Source organism: Podarcis gaigeae, assembly GCF_964106915.1.
Source record: "Podarcis gaigeae genome assembly, chromosome: 5".
NCBI lineage: Eukaryota > Metazoa > Chordata > Lepidosauria > Squamata > Lacertidae > Podarcis > Podarcis gaigeae.
This window is the reverse complement of record NC_139681.1, coordinates 44,179,349-44,206,298: the sequence shown is the minus strand read 5'-3', so window position 1 is coordinate 44,206,298 and position 26,950 is coordinate 44,179,349. Positions and strand designations below refer to the sequence as shown.

Genomic DNA, 26,950 nt, shown 5'->3' with positions numbered 1-26,950 from the left:
AAAGGTTACCTCCCTCCCTCCCTCAACAGCATGCATGAATTCTGGTTCCAACCCAAAAGTTCATGCTTTTACCTGTTTGTATCCTTTCTCTCTTCTTGCCTCAGCACAACACAATGGCAGTGAATCAGTTAGAACTGTATTGGCTTTCAAGCGCTGCAACCTCAGAATACTTTACCATGAAAACATCACCACATTCCTGGGAAACGTCTAAATATGTCTCCTGTTTTATGGAAGGCAGAAGGCCTAGAGCCATCAAGGCAAACCAAGTCAACTCTCCACACAGGGTGTGAAGAATGGCAGCTTCTCATACATAGGTTTGTATCTCCAGCTAGAGATGTTGGAGTACAACAGTCTGTTGATTTGGTTTAACACTACAAAATCCCATTATTGGCATTCTACTTGACTTCATGGTACTCTTTCAAAAGGCAGTATTACAGTATAGTAATATTGGTAGCATGGCTTCACTGGGCAATAAACTGATAATTTATAAATTACCTATGTATTAATTTGAATTAACTAATCTAAAGAAGCACAGAATCATAGAATTTGTAGAGTTGGAAGGCACCACGAGGGTCATCTAGTCCAACCCCCTGGAATGCAGGAATATTTTGCAACTTGGGGCTGGAACCCATGACCCCTGAGATTAAGAGTCTCATGATTTACCAGTTGAGCTATCCCAGTTGTGCATTTTAAGTATGTTTAGGAATAAATTGAATATTTGTAAAATATACCTGGGTCACAAAGTGACCATAGTCCTATTCTGATAGTTAATTTCGGTGATAATTTATTAGGCTAGCTAATGTCTTTGGTGCATGAGCTTGAGCTAGCACAAAGGACATGTGCTAGTAGAACAGAACCTTCCCTTCTTCTCTGTAGTTTCCTGTATGCCCTCAAAATCTTCTCCAGAGGGTTGGGGGACACTCTGGAGGAGATTTTGGAGGCATGTGGGAAGAAGAGAAGAAATGGAAGTGCTGCTGTGGCAGCAGAATGTTGGTACTGCTGTGGGTACAACCCATATTCTGTTGTAGATAGACCCTTTCTAATTCTGGAAAACACTACCATATGCTAGTTGTAGCAAACTCATGCACGAGCAATCAATGGTTGATTTCTATTATTCATGCTAGTTTCTAATAATGGGATTACTAATAATTCAAAGCCTTGTTGTAGATTTTTGTAGAAAGTTCCAGTTAGATAAGAAAACTAATGTTTTTGGAGTTACTACTAGACTTCTGGTTTAAACCTTTAACACATGATTGCCAATTTTTTTAAAAAGAGTTGTTGCTTTGACCTCTTTTCCCCAGTGTATTTATTAAGGGTTCCTATATATATATCATTCTTACTAGTTTTCCAATAAGAACATCCAATTAACAAATCCATCAAATGATAATCCAATTAAAAAAATAATAAAAAACAGCCAAATTGCAATCCAAATTATTAATTATTAATTTTCAGGCTTCCCATACTCTGGACCTCTGAATCTCTGGATCTCCAATATTTTCATTTCTGCCTTCCTCTTGTTGTTCTCATATTTTCCACATTCCGATCTTAACGTTTTAAACTCAGTTGGAACCCAGTGTATTTATTAAGGTTTCCAACCGAGTTGCAGTATAACTCAGGTTATGGGTTTTTGTTTTCTTAAGAAGGAATGTGTGATGTAGGTGGCAGGGTGTGAAAGACACCCTCATGCTACAGTTCACCATAAAACTTGATGTATTTAGCAGAGGTAGCCAATGTGGTAGATTCAGAGGTTGTTGGGCTACAACTCCCATCATCTTTGATTTTTGGCCATGCTAGTTGGGCTGATGGAGAATTGGCTGCTCCTGTTCTTGCCAGCAAGAACATGCAAGCTGCACAAAAGAGGTTGGCACTCCTGCACAAAAAAAAAAACCACACTTTTGTGTGAATTGTTTTTAACAAATGTATAAAAAGAATATACTCTGCTAAGCCATGTGCAGTAAAGTTAAGAACAACAGTGATACAAGCTGGTGAAAAATGTTAAGCAGTTCAGTTATGTCAGGAGGTGAGTGGTTCAAATTTTGTGATCTATGTCATGTTAGGAATTTCCAGGAACCCACTACTTAGGGTTTAATGGTGTTAAACTGTGTTTGAAAACAATGTACAGCAAGCTCTCACACTGAATATTTTGACAAATCCATAGGGTAATGACAAGAATATCCTAAAATGAATGTATATATTTTTATGTTACTATTCTTTATTTTTTATTAAGAGGGCCCATTTAAAGTTCTTGGTGTTCTATACAGTAACAAAAAGGACTCCAGTGATTTGAACATGCATATGGTGCAGTTTGATATGTACCACAATCCACAGATCTTAGCTTTAGAGCATTTCAGAGCTTGAGTTGAACCCTGAAATTATGAAGCAGCAATAAATGGGGGAGAAATGTTGTGTGTGTGGATGGTTCAGTATGTGACAGGAGCAATCATCATTAGCTCCACATATCTAGTATTAGAGAAAGGCTGCACAGTGTGACTTTAGGCAGCAAGCTCAGTGTTAAACAGGACAAAGTGATATTCAGAAAGAAGCGTGTGCTACTGAGGGACCACATATTGTACATGCAGGAGGATCCAGGTTCAGTTCCTGGCATTTAAACTTAAAAGGGATAGACAGCAGGTGATGTGAAAGACCCCTCTGTCTGAGAACCTGGGCAGCTACTGGCAGTCAAGAGTAGACAATACAGTCATAACTTGGTTGTCAAACGCCTTGTGACTCAAACCTTTTGGCTCCTGAACACTGCATACCTGGAAGCGAGTGTTCTGGTTTGCGAACATTCTTTGAACCTGAACATCCGATGTGGCTTCCGCAGCTTCCAATCAAGTTCAGGAAGCTCCTGCAGCCAATTGGAAACCGTGCCTTGATTTTCAAACGTTTTCGGAAGTCAAACGGACTTCCGGAACAGATTCTGTTTGAGAACCAAGATACGACTGTATTGGACAACATGGACAAACCAGTGTGGACTGGCAACGTCTTGTGTCATAAAACAATCTATGAGCAGGTATAAGAAATCCTGTTCTATGCTGTTTTGATGCACTGTGTTGTTTTATTTGTCTACATTCAAGCTGTACATGGCTTGTACATCTGCAGTACATATTACAGGTTTGTGCAGCAAATCCCATTGTTCCTACATACTGTTGACAAGGATGTGGTGAATCCTGTTATCCTGACTTTATCACCAACACCTTTTTCTTTTTCAAAAAAAAGATGATTCACTGTTTTAAAATTTAAATTTTGTTCAAATTAAAAGGACAATATGCCTGGTGTAAGGAAAAGGGGTTAATGAAGTAGCTGAGCAGTCCACATTTTGACCATCTGCAATGAAACAAAGGGCCTATGAAGTGAAATTGTAAGGCTAAACTTGCAGAAAGACATGTGGGACTTGAGACAGTGGTATCATAAAATGGCATGACTAATTACTTACCGTCACTATTAAGGGATTGTGAGGCTGGAGACGAAAGATTCCACATCTCATTATCAGCTCCTTTAGCCATCTTGCCACTCACCTAAAATACAGGGCATATTCCATTACTGATAGGTTACATGTTCTCTCAGGGAAGCTTCATTTGTTGTACTACAATCCACCTATGGCAAAATCCACTACTTTACAGAGGAACAGCACTGACCCCATCCCTTCAAGAGAGCAAAGGTGGCACTATTATTGTGTTGTGCTTTCTGACACTGCAATATTTGTGTCTATTCAATGAAATTCTTCCTTGAATGTCTGAACTTTAATAAAAAATGCATTTATAAAAAACATTTTTTTTAAAAAAAAAGTATGTACAATACAATCTGATTATTGCAGCCACATACAAACTATTAAATGGGCCCTGTGCATTTTGTTGCTGTTGTTGGAACAAACCTAAGATGGCAGCTATGTCACCTTTAGCAGTTATACCCAAGGTCTGTTGAATATGAAGTGAAACAGCATATGAATTAGCCTGATGTAAAAAAAGCAGTATGAAACATAATATGTTGCCATTAGAATTGCAACTGGTATTTTAAAAAATGAATGTGATCTCCTTGCTCATTTGCAAAATAAAACTGCTCATCGTGGCTTTGAATGACATTTGCAGACATCTCATATTTATTTGCAATTTATAATGTGCAGTTCATAAACTGGCAAGTTTTTTTAGAAACTAATTTTTAAGACATTAGTAGACAAACTAATGGTAATCTATATAAATACCTAGAAATAGAAAACATCCCGCCAAACATAAATCATTTTCAGACATAAAACATACTATTGATTAACTTGTGTCTCATTTTTATTAGAAACTATATTTAACCTTATGCTTGAATTAGCAGGTTATAATCAACAAGTGCAGTAGAGCTGTGAGAATTTTTTTGCTCAGTTTCTTATTCAAAGAAAATGACAGACAACCCCACTGAAAGACTGATAGACTTTCAAGTGGAATCTGACGTGTAACAGCTGGCTTACTCAGAAGGACAGATTTACTTGCTTATGTTTCACATGCGGTTCAAGGTGCTTAATAAAACTGGCTTGGTTTCGCATGGTTATCCTACTGACTCTTCCACTCAACCAAACTGTATGGCTGTTCCATACAACAGGTGGTATGTTTTGAGCTGAATCTGGGAAGAAGAACCAAATCTCAAGGAAGTTGAACCTAGGGCCAGAAGTGCAAACAGACAGGTGGCACCTACTGACCAGGCAACTTTGAAAGACCTAGACTCTTGGTATTTATAGCTTACCAACTCAAAGGATTCACACTGCCTGTCAATCACAGGGGCAATTGTCATTGAGACATCATAGCTCCAAATAGCATTTGATAAGTAGTTACATGTCCGTCACCTTATGTGTTGAAATAAGACAGAAAGCTCACTTGGCTAGGTCTAAGCTTTGGGCCATAAGGTCACCAGTTCAAGCCTTGAAGTCTGACACTTCACAACACCACTTTTTTGTCATAAGAATTGTGTGATGTTCTCTGCATGCTCAATAGGCTTTGGACCTTAGTAGGCCATGTTCTTCATGTAGAGGGGGCCTTTGAAGAGCTTCAAAAGCATATTGGAAAGCAGTATGGAATAGGGGCTCTAGGTTAAGAGAAGAAGGCATATGGAATCAAAAGTCTTGTATTCTTAAAGGTGGTTTTTTCACCCCCTAGACTTTGGTCACAATTTCTCATCTAAAATGTGATCACTTTTCATTAGAGCAGGGCTGGCCAGATGGTAGATTGGGATATACTGGCACATTTAAAGTACAACAGTAAGGTTTTTGATTCCCAGTTGTTTGATGAAAGGCACAGCAAAACTTGTTTGATCTTTGGGCAAACTGTGGATCCCTGACGTCTATTTTCCTCGTCTATAGTGACTTCATACTTACAAGTCATGTCACATTAATGCTCTTCCTTTTAGCTGCTATTTATGAAAATATAGTCATTGTCCTATTCTCTTCCTTCTCAGTCTTCATGTTCCCACTCTTGTAAAATGTATTAACTGGTTACTTTGGACTGTTTACTTTGTGTGGCTCTGCTGGCCAGTTTTCAGTTTTTGTGAAGGCAGTCTTGACCTATAGTAATAACACAGACGTAGATTTGTATATGAATTTGCAGGTTATCTCAGTGTATGACTATAGTGTAGTAGTATTGTTTCCATTCATTGTGTGGCACCTGACTCTGGTTGATGGACATCATGGTTGTAATAACAAATAAACAGATCCTTTAAGCCTGCCCATTTTACATTAGAGAACGAGCTTTCCCTAACAATCATAATTGTATTGCAAACCATTACCTGCGTTTGTGCTGTTTCGTGCAGAATTACCACTTGGTCCCACTGAGCCAATTCCTGTCTCCCTTCTGACAGAAGTGGCTTACTGAGTGGGTTGTAGCCATGACCATAGCTTTATGGCAGGTGGGTTGCTTACTGGGAGTGAGAGGAGCATAGAGGTCGATGCACTGCAAACACACTGGCAGGAGTGCCAGATTGGCTCTACTGGTGTGTTTTCATTTTGCTGATCTCCCTGCCACTTTGCCTGCTCTCTCTTGTTAAGTAACAGCATCTCACCTGCCAGGAAGCTGGTGTAGGGTGACTTGCTTCTGCACTCAGCTACCTCCCCTCCAAAACTCCCAACAACAACAAACCATCCACTTTTTGCAATACTGATCAGACTATCCAAAAAACAATGGGTGTTAAATAGAAAAGGGAGGGGGATTCAATATGAGTTTGAGTTCCGCTACTGTTCTCCAAGGCTTCTACTGGAGAGTATAATACATTATGACTTTATTTTGCGAAGCCTCTTTTTTAAAAAAATAGTGTTTATGAAAGTATGATTTAGAAGTAAATAATAACAGCAGGAAGAGAAATTCAGACTGTGAAACCGTGTTCTCAAATTAAATTTAAAGCAACGAGGACAACCGATAGCAAGACAAAGCTGCAGAAAATTTGGTCATGAACTGAAAGAGTAAAAGGATATCTCCGGACTGGAGATATGTATGGAACAATAAAGAGGAGTTAATGATGAGCTAACCATCTTTCATACTGTTTTATTCAAGTATTGGTGTAATGTCATATCCAGCAGCCAGGAGGGTTATCTCTGCTAATCACACTGACATAGGAGGCTTTCTGACAAGTGGATTTAGAAAGATCATTCACATCAGAACAATCCTGCACACCCTGTTGTGCGCATTTGCCTCTTGTTCATAAAATGAGATATATTTTAATGGATCAAGAAGCAGCCCAGAGTCTTTCCCAATGTTGCTATTTTTTTTTGGAAAATATGTCATGACTAGCTGAATTCATGCTCAGTTTACCTTTTTTATATTTATCACAGGCCATTTAGCCACTACACTTTAAGTTGAATAAGGTATCAAACATCATTCTCCCCCCCCCCCCCCCGTTAAATTGTACCTCAATCCAATTAAACTCCAGCCATGGCCAGACTTGCACCTTATTCCACCATATCCACTACCCCCAGTTGAATGCCTCCAAAGAGGAAAGCTACTCTCCATATTTTTCAACCTTGCTCTGTCTCCATGGAAACCAGAAGGCCAGACATTATACATAGAATATTACTTTTGCCCTTTGTTAGGGATTCAAATAGCCTGTAACTACATCTTCAGGAGATGAGCAGCATCACGCTGAGAGGGAAAGCAGGTGTTGTTTGAGAGATACTTTGGACAATCTGTGAATTCCTTTTTTATGAATTAATAAAACAGTTTTTCAAAGCGTGGGCTTGAACAGCATTCATAAAAAATTATGATGGTCCATGAAAAAGACCTTGATGAGAGAGCACTCCCACATAACCCTCCCCAACACTATCTGATGAGAATGTATGGTGGAGGATGAAAGCAAAACAAGTGCTTGAAATTCTGAAGTTCCCTATGGCTACTCAGCACAGTAAAGCATACATTATACTTTTAATGGCTAATTAGACTGACTAAATAGAGGGACACAGGTGGCGCTGTGGTCTACACCACTGAGCCTCTTGGGTTTGCCGATCGGAAGGTTGTGGTTCGAATCCCTAATATGGGGTGAGCTCCCGTTGCTCGGTCCCAGCTCCTGCCAACCTAACAGTTCGAAAGCACCCCAAAAAGTACAAGTAGATAAATAGGTACCGCTGCAACAGGAAGGTGATCGGTGTTTTGGTGTTCCATTGCGCCAGAAGCGGCTTAGTCATGCTGGCCACATGACGCGAAAGCTGTACGCCTGCTCCCTTGGCCAATAAAGCGAGATGAGCGCTGCAACCCCAGAGTCGTCTGCGAATGGACTTAACTGTCAAGGGTCCTTTACCTTTTAGACTTACTAAATAGCCTGGACCAAGTTAACTCTGTCATTCAGATGATAAAATATAGGTTCTCCCCCCCCCCCAGCGAGTTTGGATACATTTCTACCTTCATGACTATGTGCAACCACCCTAGCAAATTTACATTCAGCATGACTGCAAAGGCTTTAACGCTATGGCACCTGTAGCATTGCTCTGGCATAGTTAGACAACTTCATATTCTAAACTGCTGTGGCAAACGATACCATAACGTTATACAGCACAGATCTGGCCATTTATATCAAGTTGGGTGTCATTTGGAACAACTAGTTTTGGTTACCATGAAGTCAAATAATGTTAAGTGTGTCTGGTTTGATGGGAGCCTTTTACAAGTGTTACTAAAATGTAAAGGCAGTATATAGCAGGATAGACTTGTCTGAATTGTCAAGCAGTTTATAACTTGGATCAAGCTATTTTGGACACAACTTTATGCAAATGATATTGACAGAGTGGAATGGCTTTAGACCCATACTGCAAACATGCTGAGTAAAATATTATTGGCATTTAAGCCCCTGTTCTTTAGACATCTGGCCCATTTCAAGTATATTTATTTATTTATTTATTTATTTCATAAAATTTATATACTGCTTGATTGTTGTTGTTTTAAAAAAGAACCCTCAAAGCAGTTTACACAAAACAATACTTTAAAGCATACAAAGGTTAAATTACTAACAAATAACAAAAAGTTAAATTACTAAAACGTACTGAAATTCGCATCAGCATTTTTAGCAGGTGTCGAAAAGAAAACAGAGAAGGCACTAGTATTTTGAGTTTCTCATCAGTCTATCAGCCCTTATTGTTTTTTCAACCTTTGAACTAGTGTGAAATTATTTAAATGGGTTATCCTTGACATTATGTTAAATGAGATAGATGGTATTCATAAATCATTACATCACTGAAAAGAATTTGTTTGTAACCTTTAGAATTTTGTCCAAAGCAGATACTTGAATCTACTTCCATATTATGTTTCTAATAGGTTTTCCTTTCATATCTATTGAACCAGGTGCCAGATGCAGGAACTTTACATAAAATGCCAAATTTTGTGCTGCTACATGTTTCTGCTGTGGGCACATTGATAGAGGCTTGATTTTCTTTATAGAAAAATAGGGAATTCTATGCTAAGTTTTCAGTGGAGGCATTTTACATAGTTGAGATGAACATTGTTTTGATTGTCCTAAATATTTAACATCATAATTGTAATATCAGGCCCATTCTATGTACTCAGCTGTCACAGAAATTAATACTTACCTTGTTTTAAAAGAGTTAGACTGCAATCATATGAATATATATCTGAGTAGAAGTCCCATTGGACACAGTGGGGCTTGTATATTGAGAAAATATGCAGAGGATATCTGACTGTTAGAGTAGCATAATCATTTGTCATCTTGGGTTAATAGAAATGCTTTATCTTTAAAATTCTGAATCACTAAAAGCATACATAGATGTGACACTGATATCTTTGGACTTTTAATTATGTTTTAAATGAGAATGCTGGGGAAAGCTGCTCGTTCTTTGGTAGGTACTTGAAATAGCGCATTGTCTGCTCATTTGAGTGTCCTTTAGGCATCCTCCTAGCTGCATGGGAAACTCCTATCTGTGGAAATGGCATTTAAATGACCATGCCTCACACCCCAATCCTATGAATCTTCCCCATGTACTCTGCATCCTCCCTACTGCAGCAGTGCAGATTCCATGGGAATAGCCTACAAAATTGTGTGCAGCCCATGTGTTTGTGGTCATTTAAATGTCCTTTGTGCCTCACAGGAGCAGCTTATGGATAAATAGCTTTCAGGCACCTGTGAGGAAGTTTAATGGATACAGCAATATATGGATTCTCTAACATCTGTTATCGGTCCATATGCTAATTACGTCTTAAGAGGAGTTGCTGGATAATAGAGGTTGTGGTAGTGGTTCTTTTCTTCCTGTTTGATCTTTTCTAATCTTTTGTTCGTTACAAGTGGCACTCACACATCAGTGAGTATTCAAATATATGATTCCAAAATAGTAAGTGTATTATTTCCAAGGTGTCCCAAAATCTCTAGTTAGCAATTTGACTGCGGAGTGTAAAATAAGGTCTCTATAATTAAACCCAGCAGCATTTTCAAATTCAAATAAAAAGAGCAAAACTGTAGGTTTCTAGCCCTCAGGAGTCACAGAAATATGGGGCAGGGTGGGGGTGGGGGGGAGAATGTTTTGAAAACCCAAAAGGTCTGAAAGGATTTACAGAGGTCAGGATGTGAAATTGCTCCTAACACCACTATTCTATTATTTATCACATTTGTATCCTGCCCTTTCTCCAAGGAGCTCATGGTAGCTTACATGGGATTCCTATTTAATCACAACATTGCAAGGGAGGTATATACTAAGAGGTAGGAACTGGCTGAGCTGGGATTTGATCCTAAGTCTCCTTAATCTAGACTCAACACTCTAGCCAATACACTACTGTTTCTTCCTCCTGGCCATTTTCTGATCCTCTGGCTATTCCAGAGCTCTCGCCTTCACACCTTACTTGTGTGATTTCGAAAGTCACCTGGCCAGCTACTACAGAAAACAGAGCACTGGGCTAGAAGGAACTTTTAGGTTGATTCAGTTGGGCAAACATTAATGTTATGTTTTCTCAGTCTCACAATTCCAGTGATTAGTTTTGGAGAGTTGTTTTGCAAATTCAAGCATCTGAGACAAATTCTACACATCCAAGATGAAGCATCATGGGACCTGCTGCAAATCTCATGGCCTGAAGGGCTATGGCAGCTTAGAAAAACACACAATACCTAAGAAATTAAAGTCAGCTAGATAAAAAAATATTAAAAGTCATTTCCTGTTAATAGTTTAACCTTGGACATCAAAACATAGGTCCGGTTTTCACAACCCTGTAAACCAAACTGCGACTTACTAGGACAGCATAAATGTTTGGGCTCCTGGAGAGAAGCTTGCAGCTGCTTTGCTTCTCCTTGGTCCCAGGGTTTGTGGTTAGTGAGGAGAGAGCCTAACAACAAGCCCAGATTTGGGTGACAGGCTTAGCTTAGCACATGTGCAAAGGAAGACAAGGGAGGAGTAAAGAAGCTGTGAGCTCTTGCCCAGGAGCTCGCATGTTCCTGTAGCCCCAGAAAGCAATAGTTTGGCTAACTATGTCATGAAAACCAGGCCAGACTAGGGAGCTGCTATAGGGTTTCCAGGAGTCCCTGTTATGGCAGGTTTCTGGCCACCTGCTTTACAAACTTTAGGATTATGTTGGAATAATCAAGAGGGCTTTCTTAACAAACCTGTAATGCTTAAAATAATCTGTAATCAGGCATCTAGTGGTTATTGTTTTAATACTTATAGGATCAAAGAGGACAACAGATACTATTGTGAACTACTATTGTAATTTCTAATGAGGATACTGCAGTAAAGTGTTGTTGTTTTTCAAGGGGGAAGGACCAATTCAGCTCAAGGGACCCTAGGTATTCCTCTCGTCCTGGTCCTGGTCCTGGTCAGAGCCTGGATAGATGACCTTCTGCCTGCAAGTCTGGAACTTATTCCTGAGTCCAAAAAAGTAGCAAAAGGCTAGGTCCTTTTCATCTTGCTGAGATAGGGAGAGACAGCTTTAAACATTAACATGTCATGGAAGATTAAAACCCCTGGAATGTTGGAGCTATTTTTACACGACAGTACAAAACGTGTGGTATCCCATACCCATATCTGGTGAACAGCAGAAATAATGGTTTCTAAAATACCTTTCACATGCTCTTATAAAACAAATTTCTTGGTCAAGTTTTCCTCCAGTTTTGCCCTCTCCATATCCTGTTTTCCCTAATACTTAATAAAAACTTGCTTAATTTCTTAACTATATTTTCATTGCCCTTTCCCATGTAACCAGTTTTCCCTAATACTTAATAAGCTATGTTTACATTGCAGGTGTGTGTGTGTGTGTGTGTGTTTCGCAAAAGAACACATCTTCATTAAACTAATAAAAGTGCAACGAAAAGCAACCAAAGATTAATAGAGCAATCCAGATTTACAGCCTGGAAATGCTGGCTGGACTTTTGATGGAGTGGATATGTCCTTTTGCCAAGTCCTGCCCAACTCGGGCAGCCTTTGCTGACAGAGCAGGTCTATCATTGGCAGGGAAGACCTGCCTGTGAGAAGCCCCCCATGCACCCACTGAAAGAGTGGTATATTCACCAGCAGAAACCCCAAAGCTGGGCATGTTGGGGGTGGGTGTAGGTGGAAAGGGATCACGGCTACTGGATCTTACACTGACCCTGCTGTCATCATGTGACTGCAGCTGGCCTGATCAGGGCTTTTATGCTGTGCCAGTTTGAGAGATGGTGCAATGAAAGACTATTTATCCTTTTGCCACCTTCCACTCTGACTGGTGCAAGCAGCAAGGCTGTGGATGTAATGCAGACTGTGCCATTCCCTTAACCCTCTGCTGCCACCTGGGAGTTAGGACTGCACCCTTAATAATATGTTCCTTCACAGTTTAAGAAAAGCATAAGAAGAGAAATTGAATAATGGTGATAAATTTACAAAACAATACTATAATTTCAACTAATAAAGCAAAATGATCAAATGAGTCGGTGAGATGCAAGGTAAAGAGGCTCCTGGTTTTATTTAATACTTTCTCTTCTTCATCTCTTCCTTGGATTGCAAACGTCAAATATGGCCCAGTCTCTTTCATAGTTGTGTAGTAAAAAGGTAAAGGTAAAGGTACCCCTGCCCGTACGGGCCAGTCTTGACAGACTCTGGGGTTGTGCGCCCATCTCACTCAAGAGGCCAGGGGCCAGCGCTGTCCGGAGACACTTCCGGGTCACGTGGCCAGCGTGACATCGCTGCTCTGGCGAGCCAGAGCCGCACACGGAAACGCCGTTTACCTTCCCGCTGGTAAGCGGTCCCTATTTATCTACTTGCACCCGGAGGTGCTTTCGAACTGCTAGGTTGGCAGGCGCTGGGACCGAGCAGCGGGAGCGCACCCCGCCGCAGGGATTCGAACCGCCGACCTTTCGATCGGCAAGTCCTAGGTGCTGAGGCTTTAACCCACAGCGCCACCTGTTGTGTAGTATTCACACACAAACATGCACACACACTGTAGATTCATTTTGTCAATTACTTAGTAAGGATGCAGATATTAAAAGGAAATAAAACATGCTAGGGCTTGTGAAATGCTAAACTATGCAATAATTTGGAGGGAAATTCAAACATTCGTTTATCTTGGGAATAGCTTTCATTCCTTTGGGTTGCTTTAACAGCAGCTGCTTTTTCTACTTGGAGGTGTGCAGTCTAAAAGGTTGGTTAGAGAGATCTGATTGGCTCTACCTCCTGTATGAGTTTACAATTGTCATTGGAATAATTTTGTCCTGGGAATGTATGTCATACCATTAGTCATAAGTGAATTATATTGCAGTGTATTTGGGCTTTAAATCACTTGTAGGTGGCTCATGAATGATGATATCTACAAGCATTAAACATGTTATGTTCACACTGATAGCATCTTGACATAAATCTCTTTGCAAGTTGGCAATGTAGTCTCATGTGGTGGACTTTACCAGCTGCACTGATGTGAGTGGGCTGACCAGTAAAAGAAATGGCGGGGAAGGTAAAGGGGCTTTGATGTCTAAAACCCAGTGAGGATATTATGCAAAAAAGTATGCACACAAAATAGACCTGCCTGTGAAATTTTTGCCGATTAGCTTTGTGCTACATGCATTCAGTTGTTATTTTTACTCTTTCTGAAAGTGATAAACGGTGCAGTAAATAGGTTTCGCAGTGCCACAGAAGAACATCTGATCATGTTCTGTATAATTAATAATGAATCTTAGGGCTTCAAAATATGTAAATATGAATACCAGACTAGTTGTACAACCTTGCATGTTGTCATGTAACATTGTGTCTTATTTGCAGCTCCATGTCACTTCTCCAGTTTGGTGGGGGGAAGGTGATAATACTGGCGATAATACTGCACCAAAGTCCTTAAAATCCTTACTTTTGGAGAGCTTAAGCAAGTGAGCATTTGTTCTGGCTGGTCCACATCAAGGGTTACAGATGAGGGCCAGAATCCTAGGGCCAAATGCTTCCAAGCTAAATTCTTACTTGGAATTTATGTTATTTTCAGCAGCTTTCCTCACCCCTAGTCTCAAAAGCAACTTGCCATGTAGTATGAGAGGCAGATATTTCAGAAACACAAGTCCAAGGTCCCATAAAGCATGTGGAATTAGTTGTTTGAATATAGATTTGTTAGTCCTCTGCCTATTCTTAATACCTAGAATGGGATTTCTGCATTAATTTATTATGTGACGATGCAGACCATTATCTGTGATATAAGCAAATTCTGTCTGATCGACTTTAAGAAACAATTGATGTTAACTAGCCCTTTTTTGAATTAAAAGATGATTAGAACTGTTCTGTGATAATTGGAAGTGGGTTTTTGGTTTTTTTACACACAATGTTTGTTGAATTTTTATTTCCAGGCAACAAGATAATATTGTCTGTCTGTGTGCATGTTTGTATGGTGGCGTCATAGAGTTACTCCATAGCCTGAATGGCAATGGTGGAGAGGGGAGAAGGGCAGAAGAAATACCGGTAATATGATTTCCCTTTTTGGACCAAGTTGGTTAGAACATGGTGCCGATAATGCCACAGTTGCAGGTATGATTCCCATAGGGGACAGCTGCATATTCCTGCATTGCAGGGGGTTGGACTAGATGATCCTCAGGGTCCCTTCCAAATCTACAGCTCTGTGAAATACTAATATTATTGTACAGCCAGTTCACTCCACTGCTAAGCTATTATGCCCCCGATTCAAATAGTAATGTGACTGATGAGAAGACTGCAACTGGATTTGTCACGGCATTACTGCACATTACAGGCAGAGCAGCCCTCAAAGGATGATGTAGGAAAAGGGCTTTATAACATGCAGAACATCTTTCAGGTATTTGGTGCAGGAGTGCATTCAGTGTCTGCCAAACAGATTTCCATCCATCATGGTGGAAAGTCTTCGATACCGCAGTCTGATTCCTTTTGGAAGAAGCTGGTGAATGTTTGAAAAATATGTGCATGAAAACAATGGGGTAATGTGAAAATCACTGATAACGTTCAGAACAAGAAGTGATGGACACATATGGCAGGCCTCTTCAGTTGTTCATAAAGTATGCTATGGAGATGTGCAAGGGGAGAAGGAGATTTATTAGCCCCCTTCCCTCATTTTTTTCCAGATTCTAAAATGCACAGGGAGTCTCCACAAGTATTAGAGGCTTCCCCTTCAGAAGGTCACCCTATAACTCATGAGAGCTAGTGACCATAACAAGGGGTGGAGCTTTTGTTCCCACCCCTGCAGCCCCCATTTTCAAGTAATACACACTACATCTTTGTCTGAGAAATAAAACTATTGTTCTCAAGAAAATATTATTTACTGGGAAATATTTATATACAGAGAGGACAGGGAACATGTGACCTTCCAGATGTTGTTGGACTCCTACTCCCATCACCCTTGGCCAGCCTGGCCCAACATTCAGGGATGATGGGAGTCCTAATCCTGTTGTACTCCAATTTAGGTACTCCTGCTCTACAGTTATTATTTATTGCCCCTGCCGTGCATGATGTTGAAAATCTAATTGCATTATAAAACTGTAAAGAGCATTTTTCTGTAAGAAAGACTGAGTTTCTTCTGCCTGTGCAAAACAACACTGAGGCCTACATCTAAGGCAACATAAAACCTTCCTTTAGTTTGCTTCCATGTTGATGGTCTGCTTTCAGGTCTTCCTGCCACCAACCCCAAACTGGCAAATACCAATGAATATTTATTTTTATTTCAATAATTGTATGCCGCTTAATCACAGTCATCTCTAAGTGGTTTACAGGACACCTAATACACCTAGTAATGACTTAAAACTATAATAAAATCAGAATATACTGCTGAGTGCATTTGTAATTGTTGTTTTAATAAATGAATGGATATTTATGAAGAATTTAAAATTATAATTTTATGTGTTGTGTGAGGGATATTTCATGTTCAAGTACATTTGGGGTTAATAAGAATGCATGGCATGCATTTCTGCCTTTTGCTCTCTCAGCTTGCTAATTTATATCTTCAGTTCTAAGCACCCATCACTGCTTTGTTGCTCTTGTGCTCTACTTGCCTGTTGTTTGCACCCATTTCTCATTGGCTGAATTCAGTTTAGTTTTTTTTTCCTGATTTCTAGTTTGGATGTCAGTCCTGCAAGAGTGGTTGCTTGTTAGCTTAATGAACAAATCTGTGCACTGAATGGCAAATAGTTTAAAAGCCCCCCTCCTCATCAGTAACAAATGGATTCTTTATTGATGATTTCTATTGTTTTAATGGCTATACTTCTGCATATTCATAATTAACTTGTACTAATTTATTGAATGGAGCAGCTGCCCATTTTGTTCTTACATATTTTTTTAATGAAGGGATAACTTCACAGCATTTTGATTAAGGTTCTAATGATACCCATTCCACTATAAAAAACTTATTTATAACACAAGTTCATGTGTTAAGTCAACACCACAGCATGCTGGTTTTTAAGAAAGCTATGCACAGAGTGTAATAGCAATTCACCTAATATACATAAACAACCTACCAGATGTACTTATGTCATCTGTTTGGACAACAGACCATTACTCTCATCACGTATTATAGCTTTGAATTTATTTCTGCTTATACGCAGGAGTATAAAATAAATGCTAAAATGAAGTATATCTTGATTTCAAGCATTACTTTCCCATTTATGTTCTTTCTAATAGCAAAGTGCATAAACATTAACATACACATGATTTTTCTTTGATTTCATGCTTCAAATTTTTGCCTAAACATTTTGTGGATCGGTGTGATTAAAATGCATTGCAATGGTCACATCTGACAATTTCTAGCCAGTAGTTTTTCATCCAGCATCTTGGTGTTAACCTTGATGTGCACAGAATCAGAGAAGCAGAATATAAATATGAAAGGCATCCCCATAGTGGGGAACAGAAACTTAAAAAATGAATCACATATGTGCACCGATGCTTTCTGTGTCAGTTTGCTTTACACTATAGCAACATACTGGTGGCGGGAGGGGGGTGCGATTTCTGGAACTAGGGTAGGAAGGGAGAATGGATCTGTCCAAACTTTCTGGTTCCGAAGGAGTTAAACACTCCCTCACTATATGCCTGTGTAGGATTTAAGCTGTTTAGACAGACAAGGTCGAATTTAAACCGCTTCACTGCCTAGCCTAGCTTTGTAGTACAGAGGGCGAAGAGGGAGAGTTGCTGCTCCTTTGGGACAGACCCCAACACACACACACACACACACACACACACACACACACACACCTACTCCAGGGCTTTCCAGATTGTAAAGAATGGTAGGAGAGACTTATCTTTCAACCCTCCAGCAACCCCCCCCCAAAAAAAAACCAAACCCTGGCTTGCTAGCTGCAACCTATGTTGCCCCCTGATTGCCGGAGCTCGCTCTAGCGTTTTATGAAGTGGAGAGAGACGGAGGTCACAGGAGAGGATTTTTATTTCGAGTGCTAAAGACGCAAGGCGGACCCCGCTCCCCCCCCCCCCGCCAGCATGAGGCTGCAGGACGCAAAGTCCCGCCGCGATATGGCCCCGGTGACTTTGGAGCCGGAGGCGCGCTATTGCCCTTTTCGTCTTGCTCGCCTGGTGCAGGTGGACGGGACTTCCCATTTGAACGTGTAAGAAGTGGGGAAAGGCAGCGTCAAACCAGAATCCGATGTTTTAGGAACAAGCAAACACGCTTGCACCCCTTTAATATATGATTAAGGATTTTTTTTTGGGGGGGCTAGCTGTGACTAATCTACTCACCGCAAGTTACCGATGGGGAGGAGATCTGCTCGTAGTGTTCTCCATTATCATGCAGATCAGTGGCAAAATCTAATTAGTCCCTTCGCTGGGGAAAAGAATGGCTGGGTAGCTGGTGGTTTGGGGCTGGAGTCTTGAGAGACAACAGCCCGGAGGAGTTCGCGGATAGTCCCCCCCTTAAACAGCAACACCGTCACCTGAGCACTTCAGCAGTTTGTATGATGTGAACTGAAAACGACCCGGCCAAGGTTTATGGCATTTTTCTAGAACGCTCAAATTCTAGGACATGTGAAGTGGTATTCTCCCAGCTCGCCCCCCCCCCCCCTTTCTGCCGTGAAACTTATAAGATGCAATCGCGTTACCAGGCAGCCGCGTACTACTATTGCATAACACGACTCGCCCCCCCCTCACTCGCCCCCCCCCCTTATAACAAAATTCACGCTTCGCATATTTGCTCACACTTCTGCTTGTGAAGTTTTAATTAGGCAGCCATGGTAACTCACTCTTTGGAATGAAGCCTCGTTCCGGGGAGATGTCGAAGCTCCCGAGCACTCTGATCCCTCTGGAATCTCTGAGCAGCTTTTTGGGGTTTGGAGGAAAGTGGGGGGGGGGGTAATTTTTTAGGAGGGGGCGAGTAGTGTCCGCACAAAATCTGGGCTGATTCTCCGTGCGATGCTTACCTTTTCCTACGCTTCCTTACAAATAAGTAAAGGTCTGTGCAGTTCCTTTGCGATGATGCATCTCTCCCGGCTCACTTCTGCAAGCTTGCAGAGCAACGATCCACTCTTGTAAGAGCATCTGCTGCAAGATAACACCAATGGGATTTTTCTTTTCTTTTTTTAAAAAAAGAAGAAGAAGAAGAAGAAGAAGGAGGAGGGTGGAATTGCTTCCCGGAGACTTGGTCACCGCTGCCAGCCAACCGGCAGCACCGCCGCTGCCTCCTCTTCCTCCTCGTTAGATTTCGCAGTGAAACATTAATTCAGCCGTGACTACGTGAAGCAATTGTCAGGGTAGCAGCAGCAGCAGGAGCCACGCAGTCTGGAAAATGTCCTCATTTACTGCAATTCAGTGCCTTCGATGTGATCTCACATACGATAAAAAGGAAGCCGGTGCGGGGGGTGGGGTGGGGGTGGGAGGTTGTTATGGGGAGGAAGGGGGTGGCGGGGATCCTTTCAAGCAGCCCCCGCGTCAAACCTGGCTTCTTGATGTGTTCACTTTGAAGCATTCTCTGTAGTCCTCCCGTCTTGCAGGCAGAGGCTTCGGGCGAGCTCCCTCCGCTCCTACTTTTGGGAATGCACGAGAGAAAGGGGAGCGTGTGCTGTTTTGCTGGCGCTCGGTGCGTGCGCGTGTGTGTGTGTGTGTGTGAGTGTGCGCGCGTGTGTAGCTCGGCGGAGAAGAGACGAGAACTGGCGCTGGCTCTCCGCTAGGGAGAGTTCTCGTGTTCCCTCTGATGCAGGAAGCCGGTGTGACCGGGAACTTGTTGAGTTCAGTATGCAGTTCTTCCAGTGATGGACGGGGAACCAGGGATAGCACAAGGAAGAGGAGGACGGACCTCACATGCGAACCCTTTGGAAATTGGAGAAGGGAGATTGGGGATGGATCTGGATTCCCCTTCTCTTTACAGCGTTGCCCTTTTGTCATTACAGTTTAAATGCATTTCCAGACTCAGGACATAGAGTACTGTTTACATTATCTTGAGGCTGAATCGGAAAAGGAAAACAGCAGAGTTAGCGGTTTTGATTATAACTTAAATCAGTGTACCCTGTTTGACTATAAAATGTAAAACACCCCGCAATTAATTTGTTGGGGGTTTTTTATATAATTTTTTAAAATAGAATTTTGCTTCAAAATATTCTAGAACTGGACCTGCCTGGCTGACGTGTTATGACCTAGAAGGGACCTCTGGCAACCCCAGATGCCTGTGTTTGGGGTAGAGTAGTTGCTACAGTTTCTCAGTTCTCAAGGATGGGGTTTTTACCTGTTTTGGATGCAACAGAGACATTGAGGTGGGGGATTGTTTCTCCACCAATTATACACGTGTAGTGCAAAAAGTAGTCAAGAATTGTTTTATTTTTTTAAACAGTGAAAAACCTCTAAAGTCAATAAGTTTCAGAATTTAATAAACCACCCCAGGTTTCCATTAATTTTCCAGTAGGACATTGCTGACATGGGCAATAAGAGCTAAAGCAAGCTTTCTTAAGACATATATCTGGCTGAGTTCAATGGGACTTAATAGTCAGTGGGTTTATGACTATACCGTTAATACGACTTATGTATATGCATAGGTTTCAGTGTGGCATTTTGAGTGCGTTGGAAAGATCAGTTAAATTTCTGCATAATTCACATTTTCTGGTTAATTGGGGTTTGTATGTGCATGTATATTTAAACTATTAAATCATTTTTTGTTCTCATTGTTCGGTTTTCTTAAGTGTGTTACTATATTGTAACATTTATAACATGCCTAAAAATTAACAAGTGCACTTATTTTTAAATACAGCACAGTCTCTTCCCACGTTTTCATACATGGGATTCCCATCAAATTTGCAGATGACACAAAACTGGGAAGGGTAGCTAATGCCACAGAAGACAGAATAGGAATTCAAGATGACCTTAACTTAACAAATTGGAAAACTGCCCCCCCCCAATGAATTTCAACAGGGACAAATGTAAGGTTTACACTTAGGCAGGAATAACCAGCTGCTCAAATATAAGATGGGAGACACTTGGCTTGCCAGTAGTGCATGCGAAAAGGATTTCCGGTTCAGGTTACTAGAAAGGAGATTCCGACTAAACATCAGGGATAATTTTCTGATAGTAAGAGCTGTTTGACAGTTGAATGGATTCCTTCTGAAATTGGTGGACTCTCCTTCCTTGAAGGTTCTTCAGCAGAGGTTGGATGGCCATCTGTCATGGATCCTTTCGTTGAGATTCCTGCATTGTAGAGGGTTGGACTAGAATGACCCTCAGGTTCCCTCTCAACGCTACGGTTCTATGATTCTATAATAAAATGCAAAAGGAAAAGGGAAATAGTAGGGAAGAGAAAAGCAAGCAATGGAGCAATTGATAGTGCCAGGTTGGTTTTTCCCCTTGTCATGATCTTCTTCCTGAAAGGCTCATGTATAGCCTCCTACTGCCCACGGCCTATAGTGGTAGAGGCCAGCATGGGCTTTTCTTCTGGTCCAGGTAACTTGCAGTTGGAGCAGAGTGTCCTTTCATGCAGAGAGGGGGTCAAGCTCCCTGTAGTTCATACTCTGGAAGCTGGGTGGGGGTGAATTAGTGGTCTCCTATGATTAAACAGTAGGATCAGTGGAAGGTGATTATCAGTGCTTGCCTTCAATCATTAGTTGTGGTTTGGATATATAGATATGTGTTTCAGGCCGGACTGTTAAAGATTAAAAGGTAAAGGGACCCCTGACAGTTAAGTCCAGCCGCGAACGACTCTGGGGTTGCAGCGCTCATCTCGCTTTATTGGCCGAGGGAGCCAACGTTTGTCCGCAGACAGCATAACTAAGCCGCTTCCGGCGAGACCAGAGCAGTGCATGGAAATGCCATTTACCTTCCCGCCGGAGCGGTACCTATTTATCTACTTGCGCTTTGATGTGCTTTTGAACTGCTAGGTTGGTAGGAGCTGGGACTGAGCAACAGGAGCTCACTCCATTGTGGGGATTCAAACTGCCGACCTTCCGATCAGCAAGCCCAAGAGGCTCAGTGGTTTAGACCACAGCGCCACCCGCGTCCCTTCTTTAAGATTATCCTCAGATAAATATAAATCTGTTTATCTGCTTGCTGTGTAGCTGCATATAATGGTGCCATTGCTGTGCTTTTAGCTTTAAGGCAAAGGGAAATATTTCCCCTTTGCTCTGGTGCCAAGAGCTGTTCAAACTTTGCACTGGAGCAAAAGCTGCCATCAATTCTGCCTTGCAATGGCAGCCACTAAACAGGTCAGCAGAACAGGGTGGGAGATTTATGGGGTAGATTTAAGGCCTGGTCCGATTCACTGCATTGTTTTCCATAGAGAAGCTAGGATTAGCTTTAATGATCTTGACACGACACAGTTCGCAGAATAATGCCAGCTCCAGTGGCCAATGCACCCTCTGGTATAATTGTTCTGGTGATCTCCATAAGATGACGCTGTGATGTGTTTTAATGTTGGGGCAGAGAGATGGCAGCCAATCATTCTGTTGTATAGTTTTCTACTTGTTAGGTGTCTTCTGCAGACAGGAATGAATTGATCTGAACACTAAACTCGCCAGAGTTAGCAGTATAGGTGTTAAAGCGTAGGAGTGGAGGTAGATTTGCTGCAATGCCAGGGATTGGATGCTCTAGTGACTAGAGTGGGTCCATAGAGTAGCAGCTGCCTTGTCTTGAACATTTATGGTGAACTTTTATTGCATGCCACAGGATGAAAATGAAGGTCTTATTTGTTTATTTAAACCTGTAGTGGTGTAGAACAGTTAAAACACAACCCAAGAGTACTAAAAGCACAAAAATGCAGCAAAGTATTGCAATATATAAAAAGACATGGTCAGATTTCTGGTCAGGGAAAGACTGGGGGAGGAATGTTGGGGAGCTTGGTTGGGAAGGGGGAAAAGATGTATAAAGTAGGTAACTGGTAGTGCTTTCCATATGGTAGGGGAAAGAGGTGCCAAGTTGCCTTGAAGATTGAGGAAGCTTCATCATGTGTGTTATGTCACGTGGCGTTTCAGGAGGAGCCAGGGGACAGAGCCAAATGCAGTGGCTGGCAGCTCTTCCTCTCTCATGCTCATCAGCCTTGCATGGCAGCCAGAGGAAGAGCTGGTCACTGAAGCTGTGCTCAGCCCCATGCTCGGCCTCCTCCACTCCCTGACAGTAGGGAACATTGGGGGCTGCACCCCATATTGCAGGGCTCCAAAAATGCTTGGTCCCCTGGCGTTGGTGTCCCTGGTAGAAGAAATAGCATTCCAATGAATAGGGCAATAGCAGAAAATGCATGTTTCTGAGTCACCACCATCCAGTGGTTTTCCACTGCAACTCTAAGCACATGAAGAGTTGGTTATCTGTTGTCACAATCCACAGGCAAGATAAGAACAGGGAGGCTGCTGCATCTACAGGACAACACCTAGTTTATCATGCGTCTTGAGCCGCATGATCATTTAAGAGTTATCCTGTGGATGTAGAATGCCCCTCCTCCTAAATGATGCTCATTGTTTATGATAGCTTTTTATCATTGTTCCAAGGTTTAATATCAAGTTATCTTACTGTGCAGTTTCTACAGCATCTCAGTAATGCTGGTCACTGTCTCCAGTTATCTTGTCTATTAAGGTAGCTTTGATAGGCTGTATATTTCTCCAGTGACACCCCCTCCCCAAAGAAATGTCTTTAGGTTGGGTTTCAAATAAATGTCTCAGACCTAGGTAGTCACTATGCCTTCTTGGGTTCACTGGCAGGGATAACTAACTTCTGATTATAAGGCCAAGTCAACCCTTCTTCTTCTTATTTGATGTATAAAGACTTCTTATTTGATGTATAAAGACTTACAAATGAATCCCACTACAGATTTTTCATCTTCGATATCCTTTCTCAAATTGTTATGAAGATGCCCAACTCTTGGATTTGACAGGTCAAAAGAAGAGATGCAGCATTATGACCGAATCATAACACAGAAGCATAGTATATTTTTTCCCTGACAGCAAGAACAGAAGAATCTAGCTCTTTACACATTGATGATGCAAAGGGTGCAGACAGTATCTCCTGGTTTGCACATCATAGTAAGCCAAACTGTGGCTTAACGGGACTGTGTGAATAGACAGGTTGTAGCTATTTTGCTCCTCCCTGGGCTTTTTTACTCCCATGCTACAATGAGCCAAGCTTTCCAAATGCAGGCTTGTGGCTTGAGAAAAAGCCTTAGTGACTATGCAGCTCCTCTCATAGTTTGGCTTATCACAACATGCATACCAGGCCAATATCTAGCAGTGTCTAGCAAAAAGAGCATTAGTAAATATTTAACACCACTTGCTAGTTCCGAATGGAGGAAACATTTTTCTTCCAATTTCCAAATCTATGAACGATGTCAAATGTGAAACAAAATGGATCACCCTAGTGATTTCTTTAGAAATTGCACCAGTCCATTCAATACCCAGTTTGAGAGTCTTTTCTGTCCTTGCATGAGAGGAAGCAGTCACCAGCTTGAGGTATCAGCACTGTACATATAGATGTCAAATGTAAATTGTCATGTTTGTATCATTGCTTGTGATTGAAATTCCTATTTAATCTTCTAGATAATTTAAATTAATCAGCTACCAAAATCAAATGGTGCCAGTATCTTTTATATTCATCAAAATGAGTGATATTTAGTGCTGCTGAGTCTTATTTTGAACACCTAATACTTACAGTCTAATACAGTTTGAGCAATTCCGACAGAGTGGGTGTAATTGCAGGCATTACAATATTATCTAGGTTACTCCAGTTGCACTAGGGCCTTTCTGATTTCATGTCAAGAGTCTTGGTTTCTTTAAATTGGAAAGAGAGAGGGTTTTGTTTCAGAGATGAACTGTGTTTGGCTGTTCATTTCTGTAATCATCTGGGACACGCAACATCATTAGATGTTCTGTTGAAAGCAATTATTTTTATATTGCTGAATTGCTGATGTTAAATAAGCTGCTGGCTTGTTTTCTGCACTACTGTTGTTGCATAGGTTCCGGCTCTAAATTTTCACAGTCTGCCTAAAGTTGGAATGGAGGATGGCACAGGTGTTACCTTTAACACTTTTTCTGAAAAGCAAAGTTATTACTGTGGTTTGGATTCATCAGCGGTTAATTGTGTTGCTTTCCCTTAACATTCTTGGTGGACTGGTTGGTTAGTTGTCAATTACTTTGTAAAATATGCAGTCAAAATTAAGCTCTTTCGCTAATTACCCGCAAATTACCTGATACCGCCAGTCTCTGTGTAGGCAGAACAACTTGGTGAATCTAATTTAAGATTCCTGGCACTGTCATTAGGCAGCTATGAATGATTTCTTTGGTGCAGAGCTGTGGTGTAGTGGTGGTGACTGGATTGTGGATGACATAGCAATATATGATCACGTTGGCCAAAATACTACTAGGTATGATAGAAATTGGCATAAGGAGTAAGGTTCAATGGTGTAAGTTTTGCTGTCCCAGGGCCACACCAGGGTTCACCAGGATTCAATTCATATAATAAGTAAATGAATGCTGAAAGATCTTCATAACAAACACAGCTCTGTATTGCTTAGTTTAGCAGTAGGCAGAAGGTTGAACTGGATCTAATGGTAGATTTCCAGTAGATTGGCAAAGTGTGTGCAGCAGTTTGTACCCCTTTATGCTAAACTATTTCGTGCAGTTGGGGTACTTTGATATATTGAACATAAAATCTAAATATACTAACACTTCTTTGTTGTTGTTGTTGTTGTTGTTGTTGTTGTTGTTGTTGTTGTTGTTGATATACCACCCTATACCCGGAGGTCTCAGGGCAGTTCACTATAGATTAAATCCTAAAACAGAAATATTTACTTAGGAGCCAACATACATTGGAATACACTATCAATATTTATTATTTTTGGGTTGTATCCAATGCTTCTGTTCTCCATTCCCCTGCATCTTCAGTACTTTATAATGGGCAGATGGACACTATTTCTATTTAAGTTCAGTTATTTTCATTTTAAATGTCAGATTTCAAACGTGTTAGATCTCAAAACCTACTTTTTTCTGTCTAAGGAACAGAGTGTAGCTCTAAAGGTTGAAGGAATACTTGCACAGTACTTTCAACAAATGTGAAATATTTCACAATCCAAATTATTATGCAGCCTGTCTAGTTAGGAAATAAATGAAGATCTAAGAATCTACAATAGCATAATATATAGTACCCTAAATGACTACATTTTGCTCTTTCTTGAGCAACCATTTAGCTTGTCACCATTACGGATGATTTGTAAGTTTTGCAGACCTATTCTCCAGTACAGAATATTTTCGACCATCTGAATAATAAATATTTTTTTTCTCCCTAATTTGCTCTATGAGAACAAACACACAATTATTTTTGTTGAATTATCTTGTGGGAAATTGTGTTAAGATTGCATGGTGTGCTACAGCTGGAGAGCATACATAAAACACATTACAGGAAAGAGCTGTTTGGAAGACTAAGGCTTGTTCTTTGCATGAAGCAGAATTCAGTAGAAATCAGGTGGTGAAATGGACTGTGTCATGTCTGACTGTGTGTGTGGTAGTGGGGGTAACTTTTTAAATTGCGTTCCCATGTTAAAAATAAAAATAAAAATAACTATCTATATATAGTCCTCCAGACGTTGTTGAATGACAGCTTTCATAGCTCCTAACTAGAGGCTGTGCTGGTTAGGGCTGATGAGGGTCAAATGTCAACAACTTCTGTAGGGCTACAAGTTATCCACCTTCTCCTCTATCAGTTCAGGAGTCTACTGCCTCATTTTGCTGCACATGTTTACCAGGCCTAAGATGCTCAGAATGCTGGTGAGTGACTCAGCACAGAACCAGAATCCATTCATGACCATCTGGTTATATCCAGTCACTGTAGGTTTTCCAGAGGTTTATGTCACATAATTTGAAAGCTGTAGTGCCCAGGCCATTGTACTCTGCTGCCTCTTCCAATACCATAAGGGTGCCATAAAATTACAATTTTATCTTTCAGTATCCATGTTTGTAATAAGGAACACTGGGAGGAAAATGTCACAGTGCCTCAATAGAAGATATTTGTGGCAATTGTTCTAAATTTGTTGTATGATGATGATAATATATGCCACATCTTGTCATATTCCATTTCCAATAATATGTGCACAAGTGGTTTGGGTTTTTTTTTTTAATTACTTCACACAACCACACGGCTAAGGAATTTATTAAGGCTTGATATTCTGCTGTAGAACAGATTCAGTGGCAACAAAACACAAAGAAAAACATACTATTGTTGAGAACAAAAACAAACAAACCCCCAAGTAAATGCAAAATCCAAATCATTCCTCATCCTCAATGACCAGCATGGCAGCCTTTAACACTGTGGTGAGACATGATGAGCTAAAAGGAATTTATACCTCTATTAAACTAAGAAAGCATCTGCTTAACAACCATGAGAAATGTGGGTGTACAGATCTTATAGATGGAAAAGGCCTCTTTTATGTTTGTCCTGTAATGGTATATTGAAAGATTATAAAGGAGGCCATATTTAAAGATGGTGTAATTAGAGGGGCAACATTCCAGAGGTCAAATTTCCTTCCTTATAGCTTTCCATATGTCAGTATGTATGTGTTAAAGTTTCAAGTGGTTGAGGCGATTGCTATAGGAACTAAAACCATATGGACTTTGCTTGAGGAAGGTTGTTTTGAGATTTGCAGGA

General features: G+C 40.9%; 2 protein-coding genes across 7 annotated transcripts in view; one reads left to right on the top strand and one right to left on the bottom strand.

Moving 5' to 3' along the window:
- INSYN2A (inhibitory synaptic factor 2A) overlaps nt 1-21,060 on the bottom strand; it is a 61,253-nt gene extending 40,193 nt beyond the window's left edge. The window contains exons 1-3 of one of the 3 annotated variants that reach the window (XM_083741084.1): nt 18,788-19,135; nt 18,274-18,391; nt 3,437-3,518 (exon numbers count right to left, since the gene is read on the bottom strand). In XM_083741084.1, coding sequence (XP_083597210.1) covers nt 3,437-3,506 — 70 coding nt within the window. In that variant the 5' untranslated portion in view covers nt 3,507-3,518; nt 18,274-18,391; nt 18,788-19,135. Of the gene's footprint in view, nt 1-3,436; nt 3,519-18,273 lie in introns of all 3 variants that reach the window. The other 2 variants (XM_083741083.1, XM_083741085.1) reach the window with 2 other exon arrangements.
- DOCK1 (dedicator of cytokinesis 1) overlaps nt 1-26,950 on the top strand; it is a 371,865-nt gene that overhangs the window by 170,764 nt on the left and 174,151 nt on the right. The gene's annotated exons all lie outside the window — the stretch shown is intronic.